Source organism: Elgaria multicarinata, chromosome 3 (genome assembly GCF_023053635.1).
Source record: "Elgaria multicarinata webbii isolate HBS135686 ecotype San Diego chromosome 3, rElgMul1.1.pri, whole genome shotgun sequence".
In the NCBI taxonomy this organism is placed as follows: Eukaryota; Metazoa; Chordata; class Lepidosauria; order Squamata; family Anguidae; genus Elgaria; species Elgaria multicarinata.
Genome location: NC_086173.1, coordinates 25720184 through 25741971, shown reverse-complemented (window position 1 = coordinate 25741971; position 21788 = coordinate 25720184). Strand labels below are relative to the sequence as shown.

At 44.6% G+C, this 21788-nt stretch overlaps 1 protein-coding gene across 2 annotated transcripts in view; it reads left to right on the top strand.

The window, feature by feature from the left end:
- Nucleotides 1–1882: 1882 nt before the first annotated feature.
- The window catches only part of AGAP2 (ArfGAP with GTPase domain, ankyrin repeat and PH domain 2), a 135812-nt gene continuing 115906 nt past the window's right edge, over nucleotides 1883–21788 (top strand). Inside the window, exon 1 of one of the 2 annotated variants that reach the window (XM_063119676.1) lies at nucleotides 1883–2164. In XM_063119676.1, coding sequence (XP_062975746.1) covers nucleotides 2005–2164 — 160 coding nt within the window. In that variant the 5' untranslated portion in view covers nucleotides 1883–2004. The remainder of the gene's footprint in view (nucleotides 2165–21788) is intronic. The other variant, XM_063119677.1, reaches the window with a different exon arrangement.

Below are 21788 nucleotides of genomic sequence, written 5' to 3'. Positions count from 1 at the left end.
ACTGTCCAGATAAGGGCGCAGTTGGTATATCAGCCTAAGCTGATAAAAGGTGCTCTTTGCCACTGAGTTCACCTTTGCCTCAAGTGACAGTTCTGGATCGAAGAGCACCCCCAAACTACGGACCCGATCCTTTAGAGAGAGTGCAACCCCGTCCAGGACAGGGCAAACATCACCTCGCCGGACAAATGAACCACCCACTAACAGTACCTCCGTCTTGTCTGGATTGAGTCTCAGTTTGTTAGCCCTCATCCAGTCCATTACCGTGCCCAGGCACTGGTTCAGAACAGCCACTGCCTCACCTGGGTTTGATGAAAAGGAAAGGTAGAGCTGGGTGTCATCCGCATATTGATGACACCTCAGTCCACATCTCCGGATAACCTCCCCCAGCGGCTTCATGTATATGTTAAACAGCATAGGGGATAAAACAGAGCCCTGCGGAACCCCATGGCTTAGGAGCCACGGCACAGAGCAATAATCCCCCAGCACCACCTTCTGGAATCGGCCATCCAAGTAGGAGCGGAACCACTGCAACGCAGTACCTCCAACTCCCAGCTCAGACAACCTATCCAGAAGGATACCATGGCCGATGGTATCGAAGGCCGCTGAGAGGTCCAGGAGAACCAACAGGGTCGCACTCCCCCTGTCTCTCTCCCGACAGAGGTCATCCCACAGGGCGACCAAGGCTTATAACAGTTTATAAGGGTTATGACAACTGTTCAGGCTCAGGACACATTACATATACCATTTTCATACCGTTTTAAAAGTGTTATATCCTGCTTGGTGTAGATCGGCCCCTGGTTGCTGAGACTCCTAGACAGACCTGACCCTGAAGCTTGTATAGGGGCTCAGGAGTATCATCTAGCCTATTGCTGTAAGGAGGTGCAGTTCTCCCCTTTGACTAGGGCTGGATGGTGGTGTATAGGCTAATTCTCTACCTGAGATTCCTGAGCTAACCAGTTCAAGAGCCAGGGGAGCCAGGGTTTGTCTTTTACAGAGGACAGTTCTTTGTTTCCAGGTGTCCTTTATTTGAAGGGGTGTCCTGCTCAATTCCAGTTTAAAGATAATTCACCATAAGGACTATTGCCCATCAACACTGAATAGCAGACTTAAGGTGGATGCTTTAAGGTGAATTCCTGCATTGAGCAGGGGGTTGGACTTGATGGCCTTTTAGGCCCCTTTCAACTCTACTATTCTATGATTTTGTGATTAACAGGCAGGCACACAGGTCACCTGCTCACAGTCTTCCATACTATGGTGAGATGGACTGTCTTTCTACTTAAAATATAAGAAGTTTATAAATTAGCGTTGATACATTATAAATAAACACATGTACATTTTGTGCAAATCCTTGTCTTCTTTTTTGGCGATTCAAAAGCGGCTACCCTATGCAAGATCTGCTGTGGACTCGAATCCTCCCATCACCCGGTGTGGTTTCTCCTTACTGCTTGCCTTGAGGATAGAGGTATGCTTATGAAGTCATCAGTGAAGTTGGCTGGGTGTGCCTACATGTAGGGACGATGACGATGACTGTTTGCCTGTTGGCCCCCACATGGTTCTATGTTTACCCGGCATAGTTGCCAAAAAGGCAATGCAATAATTATACCTTCTGGAAAGCCAGAGTTCCAAACACCTGCAAATCCTGTCCCGCCTGCTTTGGGAGCACCCAGGTATGCCTGAGTTCCAGGAGGACGTTTCACCGCTCTGGCTCGAGAAGAAGCTGGGCTGACTTTTTGCAAAAGCTACGCCCTTGCGTAGTGTCAGAATCAGATAGGGATGGGGAGATCGAAAGCAGTGGCTTTGAAATGTGACGCTCTGCTCAGGAAGTGCAACCGACGAAGAGCGAGCAAGAGAGAGAGAGAGGAAGAAACGGGTCGGGCTCCTGAGACTGAGGTGGGCACTCCAGCTTTGCGTGAGGCCCGCCTAAGCTGCCTGGCGAAAGAAGGTCAGGAGGCCGCACCATGGGCTGAGAACGTGAGCCAGTCCTGCCAAGGGGTTTTCTGCATCATGAATGTGCAAAGGCAGTTGGCATCTGCAGCCATCAGGGCTGAGGCACAGAGGTACGAGGGAGTCAAAGTGCAGCTCAACAAACTTTTCCGGCTGGTGGAGCTGGTGGGTGACCCGCAGCTGAAGAGCAACATCAAGACTTCCCTGAGCATCGTTCGAGGTACGTGGCAGGGGGCTGGCAAAGGGTTCGAGGAACAGCCTGGCATTTCCTCTTGAACTGCTTCATTAAGGTTGTTTGTCTTTGAGTGAACGTTTCCCCAAGCTGTCAATGGGCCCCAAGCTGTCAATGGGCCGGCGTTGTTAATTGATCAACTTTCAAATTTGCATGCCACAAAGCAGCCTCTTGCAAGCCTTGATGGAAGGGAGTGGCAATGTAAAAGAGCCAAACTGACTTTAAAAGCCTGTTGCTAATCACGGTGGAGCATCCAGATGTAGGAGCTTTGCCCTGAAAGGCAATTTGTTTGTGGACACAAGCTGATGAGAAAAGCCATTTCTACATCAAATTTTGTGGTGGGAGAAGGCAATAGGCACATCTGAATGGCCTATTGGTAAGGTTGCCATGTATTTATTTCTTTTACTACCCTCTGCTCTTCTGCCTTTAACAGCTCATACTGCTGTTAGCAGGTACACGCTGTAAAAAGTGTCACCGGCTAACTTCTGCAGACCAAACTGACGTTAAAAGCCACAAGAACAAGCCAGGCTGCTTTTTCCTGTTCAGTTGGCAACCTTTCCTGTGGCGCCACAGGTGTTTCTTGCTTCAGCCTCACAAGTGAACTGGGTTAGTGGAGAAACTTGAATCTGTGAAGCTTTGTTTCACTAATCAAGTGTGCCTTCCCTAAACTTCAGGTTCTATTTTTTAAAGAATTGCCTCTATTTATAAGCAAAAAAAGAAAAGTGTGTGTGTGGTGGTAAAGGTTATGTTTCAGCTGCAGCTAAGCACCCATGGATTTCAATGGGACAAAGTTAAGCATGTATATAACTCTCTGCTGTTGACATCAATAGGATTCAAGCATGCTAAACTTCAGCTGGATCATGCCCGAAGTCTGGAACCTTAAGAAAAGTATGCAAGCAGTTTGCTACCCAGCTGAAGAAAATCTGTCCCTTTCTCCCAGTGTTTAGCCCAATAAATGCAAAGGCATTAGGGTGACTAATAAGCACTTTTTATTATTATTATTATTTTATTTATTGCATTTCTATACCACCCAATAGCTGAAGCTCCCTGGGCGGTTCACAAAAACTAAAACCATTCAAAGTATAAAACAAACAGTATAAAAACATGATATAAAATACATGATAAAAAGTGATTAAAAACATACCACACATGATTAAAACATCTTTAAAACATCCTTAAAACATTCTAAAATTTCACTGAATAGGCCTGCCGGTATTATTATTTTTGAACCAATTAAGGGTACAATCGCATGTTTAGACAGTAAAAAGTCTTACAGTTCCCAGCATTCCCCAGCAAACAGGACTTTTCCCTGCCCAAACATACATAGGATTACACCCTTTGAAGTTCAAATTGAATGAAACCAACAATTTAATACAAAATTTAATACAAAACATTTTAAAATTAAATACTTCGATGAAATTAAAAGAAGTGTCAACTTTAATGAAATTATTTTAATGGAATTAAATACAAACCCTTGTATTTAGAGTTTGGCTATCTTGCAATAACTTACAAGCACCCACACTCACAATAGTTCTGCCTATGGGCAGGTATGATGTTACATCAATATTGCTATGATGCTGTGGTTGCATAGCAGCCTGGCAAATCTTTAGGATTGAAAAAACTAATCTACACAATTAGGGAACAATGGCCAGATCCAGAGAGGAACTTCCTGCATCAGCTGTTAGTACCATATGCTCCAAATAGTCCTTTTTGCAAGCGATGTTCCCTCTTTCCTGGGACTCATCTACACCTGCAGCCCCTTGGCGAGTGGGGAGGGATGATCATGGAGTTTTCCACTTCCGGAATGGTCCCTCAAGGGCCACACGCCAGCGAGTTATCTCAGAAGTAAAGAGGGTTGTTCCAGAGCAACATTTTTTTTAAAGAAAAGAGAGATGACGTTTGGGTGCGATCCTATGCGAAGGGATGATTGGTTTTTTTTAAAAAAACAAAAATACAAAAACAAATTCAGTGTTGCAAGACGCAAAGCGCCATCCAAAAGATGGCGAAAATGCTCTCCCCCTCACCCCTGAGGCCCACGGGGCCTCCTGCACAGCTCCATGCCCATTTTCTGAGTCTCGCTATTTGTGGGGAAGAGGGAAGACCCCGGGAGGGAGAGCCGCACTGCCCGCGGAGCTTGGGATGGTCCCAAGATGGCAGGAAAAACCAGGGAAAAAGCAGTCCCCGCTATCCTAGGAGAACTGAGTGCTTGTCCCCAGTTCACCCCGGGTCAGCTGTGCATCATTTGGACCCGCAGGGAAGACCCTGTGATAACCCCAGGATAAATGGCAGGTATACATTAGGCCCTGGTCTCGCAGTCAATCACTGTCCCTATTTTTCCCTTTTGGGGATGTGTTGTTAATGTTTTGTTAGTGTGGTTTCCTAGAGCTGTAGGTGACCACTTATGCATCGCCAAAAAGAGAACTCAAGAGGGAGGGTGTAGATCTGCATAATATTTCATAGGCTAATTTGCTGGTATAGATGCAAATTTAGAAGGAATTGCTATAATTTAAATAGAAACGCAATACATCCCACCACAGTGGGGACTGACCTGTGTTGCCTGCTCTGCTGTCGATGATGGGCAAGGCCCCTCCCTGTTCTCCCGTTTGTTGGTTCTTTATTTTTGAATTGGACTTGGATTGGTCAGCTCTTCAAATAGAGGAAACCATCAAATAGATGACTGTCTTCTGTAAAATAAACACGTGGCCACCTTAGACTAGACTAGTTATCCTTCAGAGTTCAGAGCCTTTAGAAGTTAACTCTCCGTGGGGAATGGACACATCTTGTTTCTAGCAATTATTATTATTATTATTATTATTATTATTATTATTATTATTTTCATGTCACGTCATTTCATTTCTCTACCACCAATAGCTGAAGCTCTCTGGGCAATTTACCTCAATTAATAAAATTACAAAATACATTATAAAAATGCAGCATAAAATACAGCATAAAATTTACAAATACAAAAATTAAAATAATTTAGACAGCTAAAAATAGTTTCATTGCAACACTAAACCTGGTTAGATGACTGGCATAAATGCCCCATCACATGCCATTAAGTGCTTGGGAGTAGAGGGCAGTCTTAACCTGGCGCCAAAAAGATGACCGTGGTGGCGCCAGGTGGGCCTGAGTGGGGAGAGCGCATATGCACATAAATGCATGCACATGGATACTATGGCACTGTGCAGTGCATAGGCTGCCATTGCTCATACTGTAGCTGCTGCTGCAGTATATCTTGTATTTATACTTGTATAATATGTTTTAGAACAGTTTTATGTCTGTGTGTCCCAGTATATTACCAAAATCCCTTTTGGGGGCTTTTAAATAAAGAAGGCCAAGCAGAATAAATGAATACAATGTATGGAATGAAGCAGCCTTTCCTAACCTGGTGTCCTCCAGATATATTTAACTACAACTCCCAAAATCCAGCTTGGGATTATGGGGAGTTGTAGTCCAACACACCTGGAAAAGGCTGGCGTTTACCCTTTGCCGATGTGCTGTAGTGGAAGGAGTGAAGCTCGCAAAAGGATGTTTTATGATAATTGAGGATTAAGAGCATGTCCTAAATCTCATTTCTGAAATGCTGTTGGTGATACTAGGAAAAGGTGCATTAGATAACCAGCTGTCATTCTTGGATGGGTGTTGGCAATTGTCTCCTAGGCCAAATCTGGCTTCCATAGAAGTGTTGCTTAGTCCTCTCCCCCGGCTACTAGCCCTTTGTTTTCCCTCGCTCCCCTTCACATTTTCTGCAGTAGCTCAGAGCAGCTTCATGTGTTACAGATGTTCTATAGAAAATTGCGCAACTACCACCCTGTATGCTGATCCCAAATATGTACATGCAGCGAATTGCATGCCGGTAGGATGATCGCATATGTCAATATGTGTGCCAAGTTTCATACCAGAAAGGTGAGGTTGTACAAAACAATTTATTACAACATGCATAATACAGGTGCATGTTGTCTCTAGCGGAATACGTTGCGGTTTTGTGCTATATAACCTTCCTGCATAGAAGCTCTATAGTACAAAGGGATTTGTGGTTATGCTTGTGAGCAATGCACAGTTTGCTATATGGAGGTAAACGACTACAGAAGTTCAGACCCAGTGTGGTGTAGTGGCTAAGATGTTGGACTGGGAGTCAGGAGATCCGGGTTCTAGTTCCCACTTGGCCGTGGAAGCCCACTGGGTGACTTTGGGCCAGTCACAGACTCTCAGCCCAACCTACCTCACAGGGTTGTTGTGAAGATAAAATGGAGAGGAGGAGGATTATGTATGCCGCCTTGGGTTCCTTGGAAGAAAAAGGGTGGGATATAAATGTAATAAATAAATAAAACAGAAATATAAAAAACAGCTCACAGAAGGCAAGGTGAGAGTGAGAAGCAGTTTTTCTTCCTCTTATTCAAGACTTTCCCTCTCCACGCCTCCGTAAGGACTATGTATTTAATTTAGGCTGTGCAGAGGGGAGGGAGAGAGGCAGGGTGGTGCAAGGACAGTGATTATTAGTGTGGCTGTCATGATACTTTGGAAGGCTTAGTTCCTCACAGAGTAGGTAAATTGCTAGCAAAACTCGCTGCTGACCAGAGCTCTAGGATATTTCACAGTGCGATGATTGAGTTTGAAGAGATGTTGATGCAACAAGGCGTTCTTCTGTTATTGTTAGTTGTACGTCTGCCCATCATTAACTTGCAGTGGTACTTCTGCAAATATTCATGTGCTTGTAAGCAAAACTGAAGATCTGGTAAGAAACTCTGACTCAAGGTGCAAGCCTGTGCATGTTTAGACAGGAAAAGAAAGTCCTACAACAACTCCTAGCATTCCTCAGCCAGCTGACTGGGGAACGCTGGGAGTTGTAGGACTTTTTCTGCCTATACGTGCATAAGATTGCATCTTCAGTGTAACACAGCCTTTCCAAACAGGGTCTGTAGTGTCTCAGCTCTTGCAAAATTGATTTAGCTTCTCTGAATAGCTGATACCATTGTTTAGGAAGCCTCCAGAAAGATGTCTCAAAACAGGTGGAAGGAAACTAGCCAACAAAGACTGACCAGGGGGAAAGATCATGTGGTCCCAGTATGGAACTGATGCTGGTCACATCTGACAGTGCTAGGTAGGTTATATCCTAAGGCGGGAATGAACAATGAGTGGCCCTCCAGATGTCTTTGTTTTTTTCAAGCAGATGGAATTAGTGAAATCAGTCACTCTTCCTTCATTGCATCCCTTGCAGGGTGGCCAACTACCAATTGCCAAAAGGGGGGGGGGGAGGAAAAGGAAATGCACTGTGAAAAAAGGGAGCTAAAGAGGACACATAAGAACATAAGAAGAGCCCTGCTGGATCAGACCAAGGGTCGATCTAGTCCAGCACTCTGTTCACACAGTGGTCAGTCAGCCATCAGCCAGGGATGAACAAGCAGGACATGGTGCAACAGCACCCTCCTGCCCATGTTCCCCAGCAACTGGTGCGCACAGGCTTATTGCCTCGAATACTGGAGATAGCACACAACCATCAGGGCTAGTAGCCATTGATAGCCTTTGCCTCCAGGAATTTTTCCAACACCCTTTTAAAACCATCCAAAGTGGTGGCCATCACTACACACAATTGCATAACTTTTGCATATGCTGATTAGTATGTACAGAAGCAAATCTAGAAGTAATTACCATAATTTTGATAGAACTACAATACATCTCACCCTAATGGAGAAGACTGTGACCCATGTGGCTGCTTGGAGTGTCATCAGACGAGCGTTTTATAGCATGCTTGTTACTGGGCACTCACGGATTTTCGTGGGTCCCTCTCACAACGTTGTGCGCTTTCTGTGTGCCTCCCGCCGATTTCCCTCTGCTTCTGCCATTTTTCTCGTAGTAAAATAGTCCAAACAAAATGCGACTCTTCTGAGTTATAACGAAATTGGTCGCCATTTCCTGCCATGTGCAGAGAAGTTTTGCTATAAAATGCCCACTAGAGGGTGCTGTCCCACTACTCTGAATGGGCCAGGGGGTTGCAGCTTGTTTCCCCTTTCTTTCCTGTGTGAGTCTTCTCATCCTTATAGCGCAGTGGTTCTCAACCTTCCTAATGCCGCGACCCTTTAATACAGTTCCTCATGTTGTGGTGACCCCCAACCATAAAATTATTTTCGTTGCTACTTCATAACTGTAATTTTGCTACTGTTATGAATTGTAATGTAAATATCTGATATGCAGGATGTATTTTCATTGTTACAAATTGAACATAATTAAAGCATAGTGATTAATCACAAAAACAATATGTAATTATATATTGTGAAATATTTATTTCTAATTACAAATAAATGAAATTTTGTCTCGGTTCCTAAGACCATCGGAAATATGTGTTTTCCGATGGTCTTAGCGACCCCTGTGAAAGGGTCATTCGACCCCCAAAGAGGTCGCGACCCACAGGTTGAGAACCGCAGCAGGGATCAAGAGTGACTTTAAGGAAATACGATTCCTCCCCTCTCCCTGACTGATGTTCCCCTTGGTCTGCTGTCCAGGTGCTAGGCAACCCCAAGGCTTGTCCCTGCTTTCCTTTTGATAGTTTTTTTTTAAATCTTTAAACTGGACAGCCCTTCAAACAAAGTACTGTCCTCTGTAAAATAGGACACCCGGCCACCCTCCCAGTTAGGCTCCTGATGGATCAATCTTTGTGTTTGGGATTCTGCAGTGCACTAAACATATATTATTTGTGTATTAATTAAAATATTTATACCCCACCATCTAGTGCCAACACACTTTACAGCCAAATTAATCAAACTGCTGCGAAACAGAAGTGGCAGTAGAAATAACAGCATACAAGCCTGTAATGGAAAAAGAAAACTGTCTTCAAATGGCCTCCGAAAGAAAACTCTCTGTACTGGCCATGGAAAGGCTAGCAATGAGAGTGCAGACTGTACTACCCTCAGGAGGGAATTCCTGAACTTTTGTGTCAAAGTAAGAGCGCCCTCCACCACCACCACCGCACCCATGGTACAAAGTGTAGATGGTTTGTAGTATAAGGTTTCCGGATGCCCCTTATTTTGGAGAAATGCTTACTCCAGAATTATGAAAATTCCTTAGAAAATTATGAATGGTCCTGTAAGAATGGTGTGTGGTGGGTGGGTGGGTGCGCGTGTGTGTGGGTGTGTGGGTGCGTGCGTGGGTGCGTACGTATTTTGGCTTTGCAGTAGGCTATAGAAAAGGTATCGTAAATCATCTGAGCCAGTTCACATAGGAGAGAGCCATGATGTGAGTGTCTCAGGAGTGGTTAGGGCCGCCTTCCCAGGCACTCTCCAGACGTTTTGGACTTAAGGATGTTAGAGAAATCTGCAACGGATCCAAATGAGTTCAGATTTCTATGAATCCAACTTGCAGGTTCTGCAACAACCTGGCTTTGGCTGGGGTGGGGGGTTGTGTAAGGTGACCATATGAAAAGGAGGACAGGGCTCCTGTATCTTTAACAGTTGCACAGAAAAGGGAATTTCAGCAGGTGTCATTTGTATATATGGGGAACCTGGTGAAATTTCCTCTTCATCACAACAGTTAAAGTTGCAGGAGCTATACTAGAGTGACCAGATTTAAAAGAGGGCAGGGCACCTGCAGCTTTAACTGTTGTGATGAAGAGGGAATTTCACCAGATGCAACATGCATACAAACAACGCCTGCTGAAATTCCCTTTTCTGTGCAACTGTTAAAGATACAGGAGCCCTGTCCTCCTTTTCATATGGCCACTCTAAACTGGCCCACAGGTGACTGGCCAACTGGGGCACTAGACTGTGAGCAAAAAGAGAATGCATGAGCCAGCCTAGACGAAGATAATTTATTGCACAGCCGTACTCTAAAAGCACTTGGAGAATTAAAAGGTCTTTAGGCAATTGATGTGCAGAGTGAGTGAGAGAGAGAGAGAATGGGTATCTGAAGGGAGCAACTTCCACACTGAAGGTTTTGGGAAGCAAAGGCTTGATTTTTTGCTCCCTCTGAGACTCAATTTTCTGCTACCGTGGAGTTCATGCACAGCGCAATTTCTGATTTTGTTTGGAGATAGTGTTTGGAGATATTCTCTTTAATTTGAGGCCCTCCATAGTGTGCGGTTCATAAGGGACTGCTGGGCTTGTTTGCTATCTATGACATGTTCATTTGAAGAACTTATGGCTTTATGTGCAATTGCCCGTTAGAGAAACAAGGGCAAGTTTAAAAGGATATTTGGGTTTCTTTTCCTAGGGAGTGCCGATCTATAATAAAGCTGGCTTGTTATGTTGTGACCTTATGTACCCTGTGTGTTATAGATACCTACAGAAACATAAATAGAGGTTAAGTAAATAGTTGCATCGGAGAGTTGAGCAGAACCTAGCTGTCTGAAATAAACATGGCATGACTAGAACTAAGCCTGGCATCTTCTCAAGGGTGAAGGACTCTCCAGATGGGCAAAGGTGCTTTGGCGGGGGGGGGGGGGGGGCATTGGAATGTTATGCTGCTTCAGTATTCTCATTGTACCAGAATGGAAATTAGTGTTAGAGTCACTAGGTCAACAACTGGCCTAAACTAAAGGTATTTATTTAAACTCAGGATGGTTGGTATAATGGGAGTCAGACGAACCCGAGGCTTTGTTGATCTGCTCCTGATCAGACCATCAAAGATGTCTGGAAATTTGATCAGTCTCCAAGAAAGGACTAGAGATTTGGCAAGATAAACCCAGTATTGTCTGTCTAATGCCAGATAGGAAAGCTAGAGAGAAATTAGGAATTATTATGCACGAATAAATGATCCACACAGACATCTGCCAGAAATCTTTCCTTTGGAGGGTAAGGTGAGCTTCTGGGGCAGGTGCCCAGCTGCCTTATATAACAGCTGTGACCAACATCATGTGCAGGCTTGGAATTGCACCCCAGCACCCACTTCAACACCACAGAGGCTCCTGAGATGCAACTCCCAAGCTCACATGCTGCTGCACACGCTGCTTGACTGAATTTGAAAAATGGACTGCCACTTTTGGGGGGGGGGGATTGGCCCCTTTTCCTGTTGCTTTTACAGCAGCTCGGGCCCTAGCTAGATGGGGCGATATCCTGGGGCGACCCCTGGGATCTTCCCTGTGCATTCACATGATGCACAGGGGATCCCGGGATCAGGGAGCGATGATCCCTCCCTTGCCCCAGGATCTTTCCCTCGCCTTTGAGCCTGCTTTTTCCACGGTCTCGGGCTGATCCCGAGACCATGGAAAGTGTGGCCTGCTGTCAGGAGCTCTGCACCCATCAGGGGTGGGGTGGGGTGGGGAGTGGGGGATTTTTTTTTTTTTTAAAGACTTACCTTCTCCGCACAAGTGCTCACGCGCTCCTTCTTCTTTAAAACAAAACAAAACATAGCGGCCGCGATGTCGTGCGCCGCGTGTAGACCGGTGCAACGATCTCGCGATCGTAAAATCGCAAGATCGTCGTGATTCAACTGTCGAGGCCCCGATCTGCAGTTATTAGTAGCAGGGGATCATGTGCTGCTTATGGCTTTTCAGGCCCTGAAAAGCTTCGCATGGTGATTGTGGTAATTTCAAGCAGCTGCTGTGAAAAGCCCAAGAGCAGGCCAGGCAGAGCGTTGCTTGTTTTTCCAGTCAGTTTCAGGCCCTCCTTTACTGAATGTGGATTTACTCTGTACACAGAACTTGGTACTTCACCATAGCGGTTAGAATAGATGAGATTCTGGGAGCTGGTCTTGACTCTAGACCAGAGAACCTGTATTTGGGACAGGCGTCAGCACCTGCCATCGCTGGGCAGCTGGCAGGGCCCTGGCAGGGCCCACTGCCAATGCCTGTCCAGGCGTCCTCTTAAGTTTTTGAATACCCCCCCTTTTATTCAATAACTCATATCATAAATACAACAGAATTTCTGAACAAATCCATAATTGAGATCAATTGTGCCTTTCCCTAAGCATTTTAAGCTCTTTGGTTTTTATTGTTTTAAATTTCTTATTGTGTTTTTTAGATCTTTACACTGTTGCTGGTTTTTACTCTGGCTTTACACTGTAGTTTTAAACTCTTAACAGATTTATATTATTTTTTTTATCATGTTGCTGTATTTTATGATTTTGTGAACTGCCCAGGAAGCTGTCCAAACTATGCCAGGTAGCTGCATATAGCTTACCCTTTAAATTTCCCACAACGTTCCCCAACCTAGCATTGCTCTGAGGCATTGTGGGAAATTAAAAGGATAGCTAGCTAGGGCCCACTCACAGAGGAGGGGCCCTACCAGAGGACATTTTGCCCGAGGTCCCCTCAAAGCTGGAGCTAGACCTGCCTATACGATTAAGGGCCATAAAAACGGCTCTCTCTTTCTGCCAACCTCTTTCCCCTCTTTCCTTCTTTCCTGCCACGTAGGGAGCTGCAACCGAAGGGATAGATCATTCTTGCCACAGAAACTGAACTGATCGCATGCAGAGGGCTTCTGAAATTAGGCCGAGGGCCGCAGGTTGCCCACACCTGTTTGAGATGATAGACACTAGCTTCTCTCCCAGAGATTATGGGATGAAATGGCAGATATAAGAATACAAAAATAGGTTAAACCGCATGTGAAGCCTTTTTCACTGTGAGTCTACCTGAACACTGGAACAGATCCCCAAGGAAGCTTGTGAAAGCTCTTGGATGCTTTTTAAAAAACAGTATGAAAAAGCATCTGTCGAGCTTTGCTTACATTTAATTATGCATCGACTATGTATAATTCCCTGGCAATCCCTTTCAGGTGATAATTTTTGTTATGTTTTTCCCCCTATGGGAAGGTGTTACACTTCTCTTAGGTCTTTACCAACTCTGTCTTTTCATGTTACTAGAGCTTGCTCTGGGGAAGGAACTTTGAGTTAAATGTTGTATAAACACATGTAAAAGTAACATTCAAGTCACTGGAGTGGAGGGAAAGGGGTCCTTGGTTTATTACATTTATATCCCATCCTTCCTCCAAGGCAGGGGTGGGTAAATTACGGTCCTCCAGATGTTTTGGCCTATACCTCCCATCATCTCTCACCACTAGCTATACTGGATAGGGCTGATGGGAGTTGTAGGCCAAAATGTTGGGAGGGTCCCAAGTAGACTACCCTTGCTCCAAGGAGTGCAGGGTTCTTCCCTGCCTACCTCATTTGATTCCCAGCTCTGTGAGGTAGGTTAGGCTGAGAGACAGTGATTGGCTGAATTTCACCCAGGCAGATCAAATGAATGTTATCTTTCTTTTCTTATATGGCTGAGTGGAGATTTGATCTTGGGTTTCCCTGGTCCTAGTCTAATACTTTAACCACTATACCAGGGGTGGGAGACCTGTGGCCCTCCAGATGTTGTTGGGCTATAACTTCTATCATCCCTGACCATTGTCCATGCTGCCTGGGGCTGATGGGACCTGGTTCCCGATCTCTGCACCACACTGTATTGGCTCAGTGCTGGGTAAGTTGGATGTCATAGGGGTCCCTAGTAGGGTGGTAAAAAAAACTACAACTAGTGCATGGCCTGAAGACACATGATGTATCCATTTTGCTGAAGGTAAGCAGGTTTAGGTCTGGTTAGTGCTTGTACGGGAGACCTTTTGGGAATCCTTTGTATGCCACCTTGAGTTCTGTGGGAAAAGGCAGTATATAAATAGAGAGGTTGCATGGCAGGCAGGCAGGTGAAGCTTTTCCCCCCCCAGCACAGAGTTGCGGCACTTGCATCCCCTCTTGATTTTTCTGCTTCTTGTGAAGCAGCTGAAGGCACTGGGCGTCTGGTCATAAGAAAAGAAAAGTGGCAACCAAACGGCGTGCCGTAAATGCTTTGCAACATTGTCCTAAAGAGAGAAAGTACCATATTTCCTAGGTAGACATCCAGTTCTAAAACAGTAATCCGGTCTCTGGGGAAGGGAGAAGGTGGCAGCGGCCTCCTAACTGCCCCAACGCTCTCAGAGCATTTTCTCTGATTTCTCAATGGAGATAAGGAGATGGATTCCCATGCTAGTACTAGCAAGGGAATCCCTTGCTTACCTCTGAATTCTGAGTGATCAGAGATAAGCAAGGGATAGGAAGATGCAGGGGGATCTGGTGGGCCACATCTGGCCCGCTGTCTGCACTTTTTGCACCCCTGGAGTAAGATATTCATTCTTAAACTGCAGGCTGATGCACCCTAGAGAGCTGTTTGAAGAAAGCGTTAATGTACTGTGAGACCGCTCCTCTGGAGCCAAGGTAGCCACCCACAGAAGAGACTGTCTCTTGGCATGATCCAGTGCTTTCAACTGACCTCCTTCCAATCAACCCCCACGGGGGTCAGAGAATTATGTCCCATGTGGGTTTGGATAGAAATTTCAGCCACTCCTGCTGTGCAGAAACAACAAAACTCCCCCCCCCCCAACACACAGAGGAGGTTTTTTTGTTACCCCTCTGCACAAGGCACTCTTTGCTTTTTCCAGTTGTGTGACACAAGAGATAGACTCCACAGTGCACGGGCAGTTCTTACTCTTTACACACACAGGCTCCACAGAGGGTGAGCCATTCTTACTCTTTACACACTCTAAAAGCAACTCTTTTCAGGTCCTGGAGTGAAACCATGCATCCATTCTGAAACTGAACAAAGGTTAACAAAGTTAACAAAGGCCATCAGAAATTAGGGGAATGCTGTGCTAGGGTTACCAGACATAGAAGGTGACAAGGTTCCTGTGCCTTTAATCGCCTATTTTGCAAAAAAGGAAAAAAAGGAAAAATGCCAGGCAGATCAAATGAATTTTATCTTTCTTTTCTTCTGCCTGGTCAGGATCCTCAAATCCAAGATAAGTTGGCCAGGTTCTGGGCAGCCGCTGGTGCTCACCACAGGCTCCTGGCAAAATAGTACCATTCTAACCGGCCAACTCTCCAGTGTGACGTTAGTCTTTTAGAGTTTTTGTGTAAATATATATGCTGAGTGTAAATATGGTACATTTTATGCGCTGATCTATGATCGTAATAAAATGTACTTATCTGTGCCTAAGAGTAACAGGGACTAGGGAATTTCAGCTGGTATGCGGCTTGTCACTTTCTAGCGCTGCTAGGATGAGCAAAACTGCACTGCCCAATGTGCTCACCTCTTGAAAACTATTCAGGGTCCTCCTTTGCATGTGGTTATGCCCCTCTCTGGCACTCAAGTTCCAGTTGCGCATGAAAGCACCTGACTGAGAACACAGGAAGCAATCTTGTGGACGTGCATAGGACATCCAGGCCACTGCCTTTTGCTGCAAAATTCACCTCTCTTGCAGCACTGCAGATGAAGTACACCATCCCCTTGGTTTTCAGCAGAGGTTCTCCAAACTGCAAGGGGAGGGGAAATACTGTATATCCTAGATTCCCCATCCACCCCACAGTGTCTGTGTGCAACGGAGCCTGAAACAACAAGTGAAAAGCGAAGGCCCCAACAGCGCCACACAGCAGCCCTTGCATGGCTCTACTGTCACTTCCCATCTTGGAGGAGACCCTGAGACATCCGTTGATCTGCAGTAGCTTGAAACGTATCTGTTGTGCAGCAGCAGCAGCAGCAGCAGCTGATTGGCTAAAAGGGATGCCCCTTCCTAAAGGCAGCGGTGGGCGAGCTCCCTTGATGCAGTGCCTGATCCATAGGGGTTCTCTTTACTGTGGTCATGAATAGCCCTGACAACGGAGAACGCCCTCCTGCTCTTGGCGGTAGGGAGCGCTTCAACGTCTTCCTCAGGAAAGTGGGACACATGCAGCAAAAAGTATAGATGCCCAAACAGAGGTATGATGATCCCCACGCACATGGAAGAAACATACCGCCCCTAAACACAAAGGGAAATGCGCAGGCATTACATCTGCAAAACCATAACATACACCAGTACTCCTATGCTTACTGTGATTCAATTGTCTAGGGCAGTTCAGGATGTCACACAATCCTTTCAAAGCCTTGTAGCAACTCTAAATATACAAAATTAGCAAGTGATAATGTTAGGCCTAAAATGACTCGCCAAACTTTTGTTGTGGTTGGTTTTTCTTTCTTCTAGCGTTCGCACTACAGGAAATTTGAATTTGAAATTTACGAGTGAGTTTCAATCTTGTGAAAAAGAAGTCTGCATGTAGATTCTTACTATGTTTCACAGGGTGGTTTTTTAAAATATTATTTGAACCCCAATAGTTTGATGTTCGGCATGTGCCATTTGTAATGTGTTTAATATGAACATTACAAAACTAATGAATTTTTGGCTGGTGAATGTTACAAGATGCAAGGCTTATTCTTTGATAGGTCGAGCTATTTTTACTGTTCATGCGGTAAATAAGTTGTATTTGATTTTTTAAAATCCTAACTGCACAGTTCACTTTGTTAATCACACTATCGGAACTTGATATTTGACTTTACTGGAAAACAGTTGATGCGGTCTTTTTTAAAAAGGAAAGATTTGTGCAAATATGCTCAAGCTGTTGAATCCAAATTCAGATATGTTAATTAGAATGTATCAAATCATTTGATTCAATAATGCCTGTAGGCCTGATCTTTGAGCAGGGATGGGCAGAAAGATTTTCAGATGTTTTTGATTTCAAATTCCAGCATTCCTGACTATTGGGCATGTTGGCAGAGGCCTCTGGGAGTTGAACTACAAACATCTAGAGATCTACCTTCTGCTCACCCCTTCCTTAGCGTACTACTTACGGATGTGCATGCTCCTTCCTACCAGGGCTGCCTGTTAGGGAACGTATTTCAGACCATTACTCCTCAAAAGCAAATAATTGGTTCTACACACTAATGCAGGGCTTCCCCAACCTGGTGCCTGCCAGATGTTTAGCCCAAAACTCCCATCACCCCTGACTATTGGCCATGGACTGCTGAGATGGATAGAAGCTGTAGTCCAACACATGTGGAAATTGGAAGGCCGGCTGAAAGACTTTGTGTACTAGTCCATGTGAAAGATTTGTGTACTAGTTCATGTCAAAGACACAAATCGTTTGCTCAGCAACAAAACAGAATGACTGTTTCACTTGTGGTGATCAAGCTACTGTAGTTATTCTGAAATATAAAAATAACACTGTTGTTGTTGTTGTTGTTGTTGTTGTTCATCATCATCATCATCATCATCATCATCATCATCATCATCATCATCACATTTCTATATCACCCCACAGCCAAAGCTCTCTGGGTGGTTTACAAAAGATTAAAACATTAAAAATGATATATACAAAATTTAGAACCATAAAAAGATACAACAGACAGTATATACAAAGACATCATACATCTAAAAACAACTTTGAACTATCAACCAAACTTAAAAAAACCAGATTGATTAAACTCATCACATGCTGCTAAATGCCTGGGGAAAGAGAAACCGAAATGATAGCAATGTTGGCGCCAGGCAGGCCTTGTTGGGGAGATCATTCTATAATTGTTTTTGTGTGTGTCCAGTCTATCCTTTAATATCTACCAATAGATATTTCTGTAAACCGCCCAGAGAGCCCTGGCTATGGGAGCGGTATATAAGTTTAATAAATAAATAAAATAAATAAATATCTATGAGTGGGCCTTAAAGCCTTCCTGAGAGCCTTAGTCCTTGATGGAAATACGTTTGACAGCCAACCCTACGGAAATTACACCCCTGTCTATATTGCACCCTCACAGAAAGTTACAGATTGCAGTTCGCCTATTAAGTTGCCCTCATTTTATGGGCAGAGGTTCTGTGGGTGCTTCCAGATGAGTCTTTCGTTGTACGATTGCCCTACCTCTTTTATAGACAATGTCCTCCACTTGTAACCTTTTTATATTTTCCCACTGCTGTTTCTGACCTTTTTCTTTAATTCCACAAAAAAATCCATTGTGGGGGGATAGCTGAATGGTTGCACAGCATCTTTCGTCTATTAGTGCTAAGATTTCTCCATCTGGAAGCACCCTGTGTCTTTCATAGCTGCCTTACAAGCAGATTCAGTGACTGCAGATAGCAATGATTCTGAGCTGGGGAAGCGCTTGTTGATTTCTGCCTCTTATCGCAGGTGTTAAAAGGCACAGAGCTTCTGTCCCTTAAAAACGGTATTGAAATTGGAAGCAGGGTGCTGATTGCAGCTTCCCTCTCTAGACAGTTAAAAGTCTCGATGCTATGTGAAGAGTTGTATGTGAGATCAGGAATCATGAGGGTCCAGAAGCAAAAACTGCTTAGTCGTTCTTATTCCATTGTCAGAATTGAAAAGTGATGGTCTGGAAAACATGGACTGGAGATATGAATCTGGACTCTGGTTTGCCACCAACCCCTGCCAGTACTTATTGATGAGAACACAGAAATACGTTTAAGAGACTGTTTCTCGTGGCTCCCTGGTAAAGATAGCTGGAATTCCAGTGCACAATTCCTGTAGCCACCAATCTGTTGCATTACAGCAAGGATGGGGAATGTGTGGCCCTCCAGATGTTGTTAGACTGCAACATCCACATTCCATCACCATTGGCTAGGGATGATGGGAGTTGTAGTCCCACAACATCTGAAGGGCCACAAGCTCCTCAGTCCTAAGTTTCAGTTTGAACCAGAAGTGGATGTTTGTTTCTGCAACTATCTGAGTGAATGAAAGGATTGCCAACTGACCAGAAAATCTCAGCCTTGCACCTTCAACATCAGCTTGAAATTGGCTTTTTACATGTGCAGACATTAGCAGCTGATAATGCTCGTCAAGCTGGTGTTAAAGGCATAGCTATGGTGGCCAGTTGAAAAGTTGGCAACCTTATGCCTTCATCGCATTAAGGTTGCCAACTTTTTGTTTACTTGTTACCCTGTCTCTGTTCCTTTAGTACCAGCCTGATGTGTACAGATTGAAGCAATGAAGGTTTTCCTTACATGGAAATAAAGAGCTGTGGAAAGCTTCATTGGCTTAATTTCTGTATGCCAGACTTATTTTAATGGCACAGCAGTAGGGCCAGTTTTTTTTTTTTAAGAACACACACACACACACCACCCTGTTGGCCAACTTCCACGGCAGTGTCTTGCTTATTTAACTTTTCAGTACCATTCCAGGAATACTTTCCTTGCTTGTTTTAATATACAGCAAGGAAACCTATTTTTCTCAGTCAAATCCTTAAGCACATGATTGTACTCTATGTAAAAATAGCAGGAAGTGGCTTGCTAGGCTATTATGTAGAAAGGGGTTCAGGGAATAGGGGCACCACAAGGCCGCAGTTTTCAGGTTATAGCCTACAGCTGCTGAGCACTGTGGTTTTCCTGCCAGACACAGCTTCCTGCGTCTTGTACTACTGATTTGACAAGCTCTTCTCTCCTTCAAAATGTCCGCATAAGAGTTCCTTCATGCAACCTTTACACTGGTTTCTCCACCAATCATAGAATGTCTTCCCATTGGTGGTACATTTGGACCCTTCTTTCCTCTCCCTTCAGAGACAGGGAAAATTTGCTTTTTTCCAGTGAGGTTGTGGGGCGAGAAGAAAAGGAGCTAAACTGTCTTCTTTTCTTTTCTTCTTTCTTTCTTTCATTTGTGTTTGTGTTTTATGGCTCTCTATGCGATTTCATTATATTGTGAGCCTCAACTGCTTTGGATATCCACCAGGGGACAGGATGAAAATGGCAGAGCATAAATGTGCAGATAAATATATCGGTTGTGGTGAACAGCAGGCTTGTTGTTTGATCTTGTCATCTAGATGGTAGCTTTCCCATCCTGTCCTTTGACTCTGGCAGCAAAATGTATTAGGCTAGCTCTGCAAAATATATTTGCATATATTTGTTTACTCTCTAAAGAAGAAGACTGCCCAAACATTCATTACCACCATTTCCAGATATATGAGAGAGAGAGAGAGAAGGACTTAGATTGAATCCAGGCTGGTTCCTACCCAGAGCAATTTAACACCATTCCCTATCTCTGTCCATGGTTGGTGAACTGCCACCTTTCCTCAAGCTGTATTTGGCCATGGGCTACCAGTTGCTGTTCCCTGCTTCTGTGCAGATCATGGAACCCCTGTTGTACAGTTCTTTACTGGGCCCTAGAAGAGAGGTGCAGTAGAGCCAGAGCTTGTAGGGTCAAAGCACCAGGATGTTTTAATTAGTAAGGTCAATGGCATCATCTGCCACCACCCTGAGGCTTCCCTGTTCCTTTTGAAGTTAGCTACAGCCTTCATAGTTGCTGGAGGTAAGGGATGGATATTCCTTGTTTATTGTTGTGAGCTATCCGGTTGCAGAGCAAAGCATCTGGAGGGTGGAGGCTTGGTTTTGAATATGCAATTAAGTCCCATGAGCTTTACAAAAGACCACCTCCTGATGGATATGAAAACCCACCAGAGCTGGTTTGTTTGTGTGAATCAGCACAGCTGCCTGCATCTTTGGATTCTCGTTTGGGGATGTGGCTGTCCAAACAGTCCTCATAAGCACCTGCACTTCAGAATTTACCACCATGCTACTGCCATAGAATCAGGGTCACCTGTATCATGTACAGGCTGGAACCTTTTCTCTGCACTGCAAGCTTGCTGGAGAGCACGGACCTTTCCCTCATCACTAGCTAACCACAGTCAACCCTGCTCTTTCTTGAATTAGGGCTGCTTCTCAAAGTACAAAAGCACTTCCATGGAAGAACTACATGGAACCCAGGCTGCATATCGTAAAACAGGAATGGGCAATCTGTAGCCTCCTAGATGTTATTGGATTACAGGTCTCATCATCCCAACCATTGGCCATGCTGGCTGGAGCTGATGGGAATTGGAGTTCCACAACAGCTGGAGAGAGGCTTCCAAATTCCACATCCCTGTCCTAAAACAATGCCAAAAGAGGATAGTGATCAGAGTTTGTTCAGCCATAACAGTAGAGGAAGTAAAAGAATGAGCAGAAGGCTAGTCAAGGGCCCCCTCTTTGCCCTCCCCTCTTTAAATGCTTTTCTGTGCAATAGAGTATTCTGGAGGTTTGGGGAGAAGAAATCTGTAGGTTGGTAGCTACTAAGGTTGCAGAGACCTTTTAAAATTAAAAACCGGACATCCTGGAGTTGGGCTATCTGCTATATTGAGTTCTAGGGAGCCAGAATGTTCCGAAATAAAGCACATCCATATGTCCAATGGAAATGCCACATTCTAGAATAAGGAACATTCCTATAAAATACAGGGCATCTGGCAACCCTGATACAGGGCCAGACAAACAGAACAGGAAGTGCCGGCAAGATGCTATATTATAAAGCCATCCTTACTCATCAAAGCTGGAGCTAATTGGTAGTGCACATGCTTTGAATGTATATGGACCCAGGTTCTGTCTTTGGCATCTCCTTTTGAAAGGATCATGAAGCAGAGCAGGGAAAGACCTCTTCCCACAACCTTAGAGGCTACTGCCAATCAGAGAGTACATGATATTGGGCTAGATAGATCGATGATCAACTCTGTTTAAGGCAGCTTCTTCTGTCTATATCCTTGTTCGGAGCTCAGTTCGTTTGATCGATGAAAAACAGAACTTGGGAGGTTGGGCAGGGCAGAGGACTTGTTGAGGACTTCTACCACCAGGGGTATTATATCCTGCCCCCTTCTGTCTCTGCTTTCTCCATGTCACTTAGTCTTGGATTGGGCCCTACTTTATTGGCCCCATAAAAATATTGCCACCTTAATGTTGTGAATTTCGGCTAGCTCTGTGTTAAGTGGTCACTTATCCTTATTCATTGGTCTTGAGCTGATATCTCCAATGTGGCACCCACCAGGCTCTCTGTCCCTCCT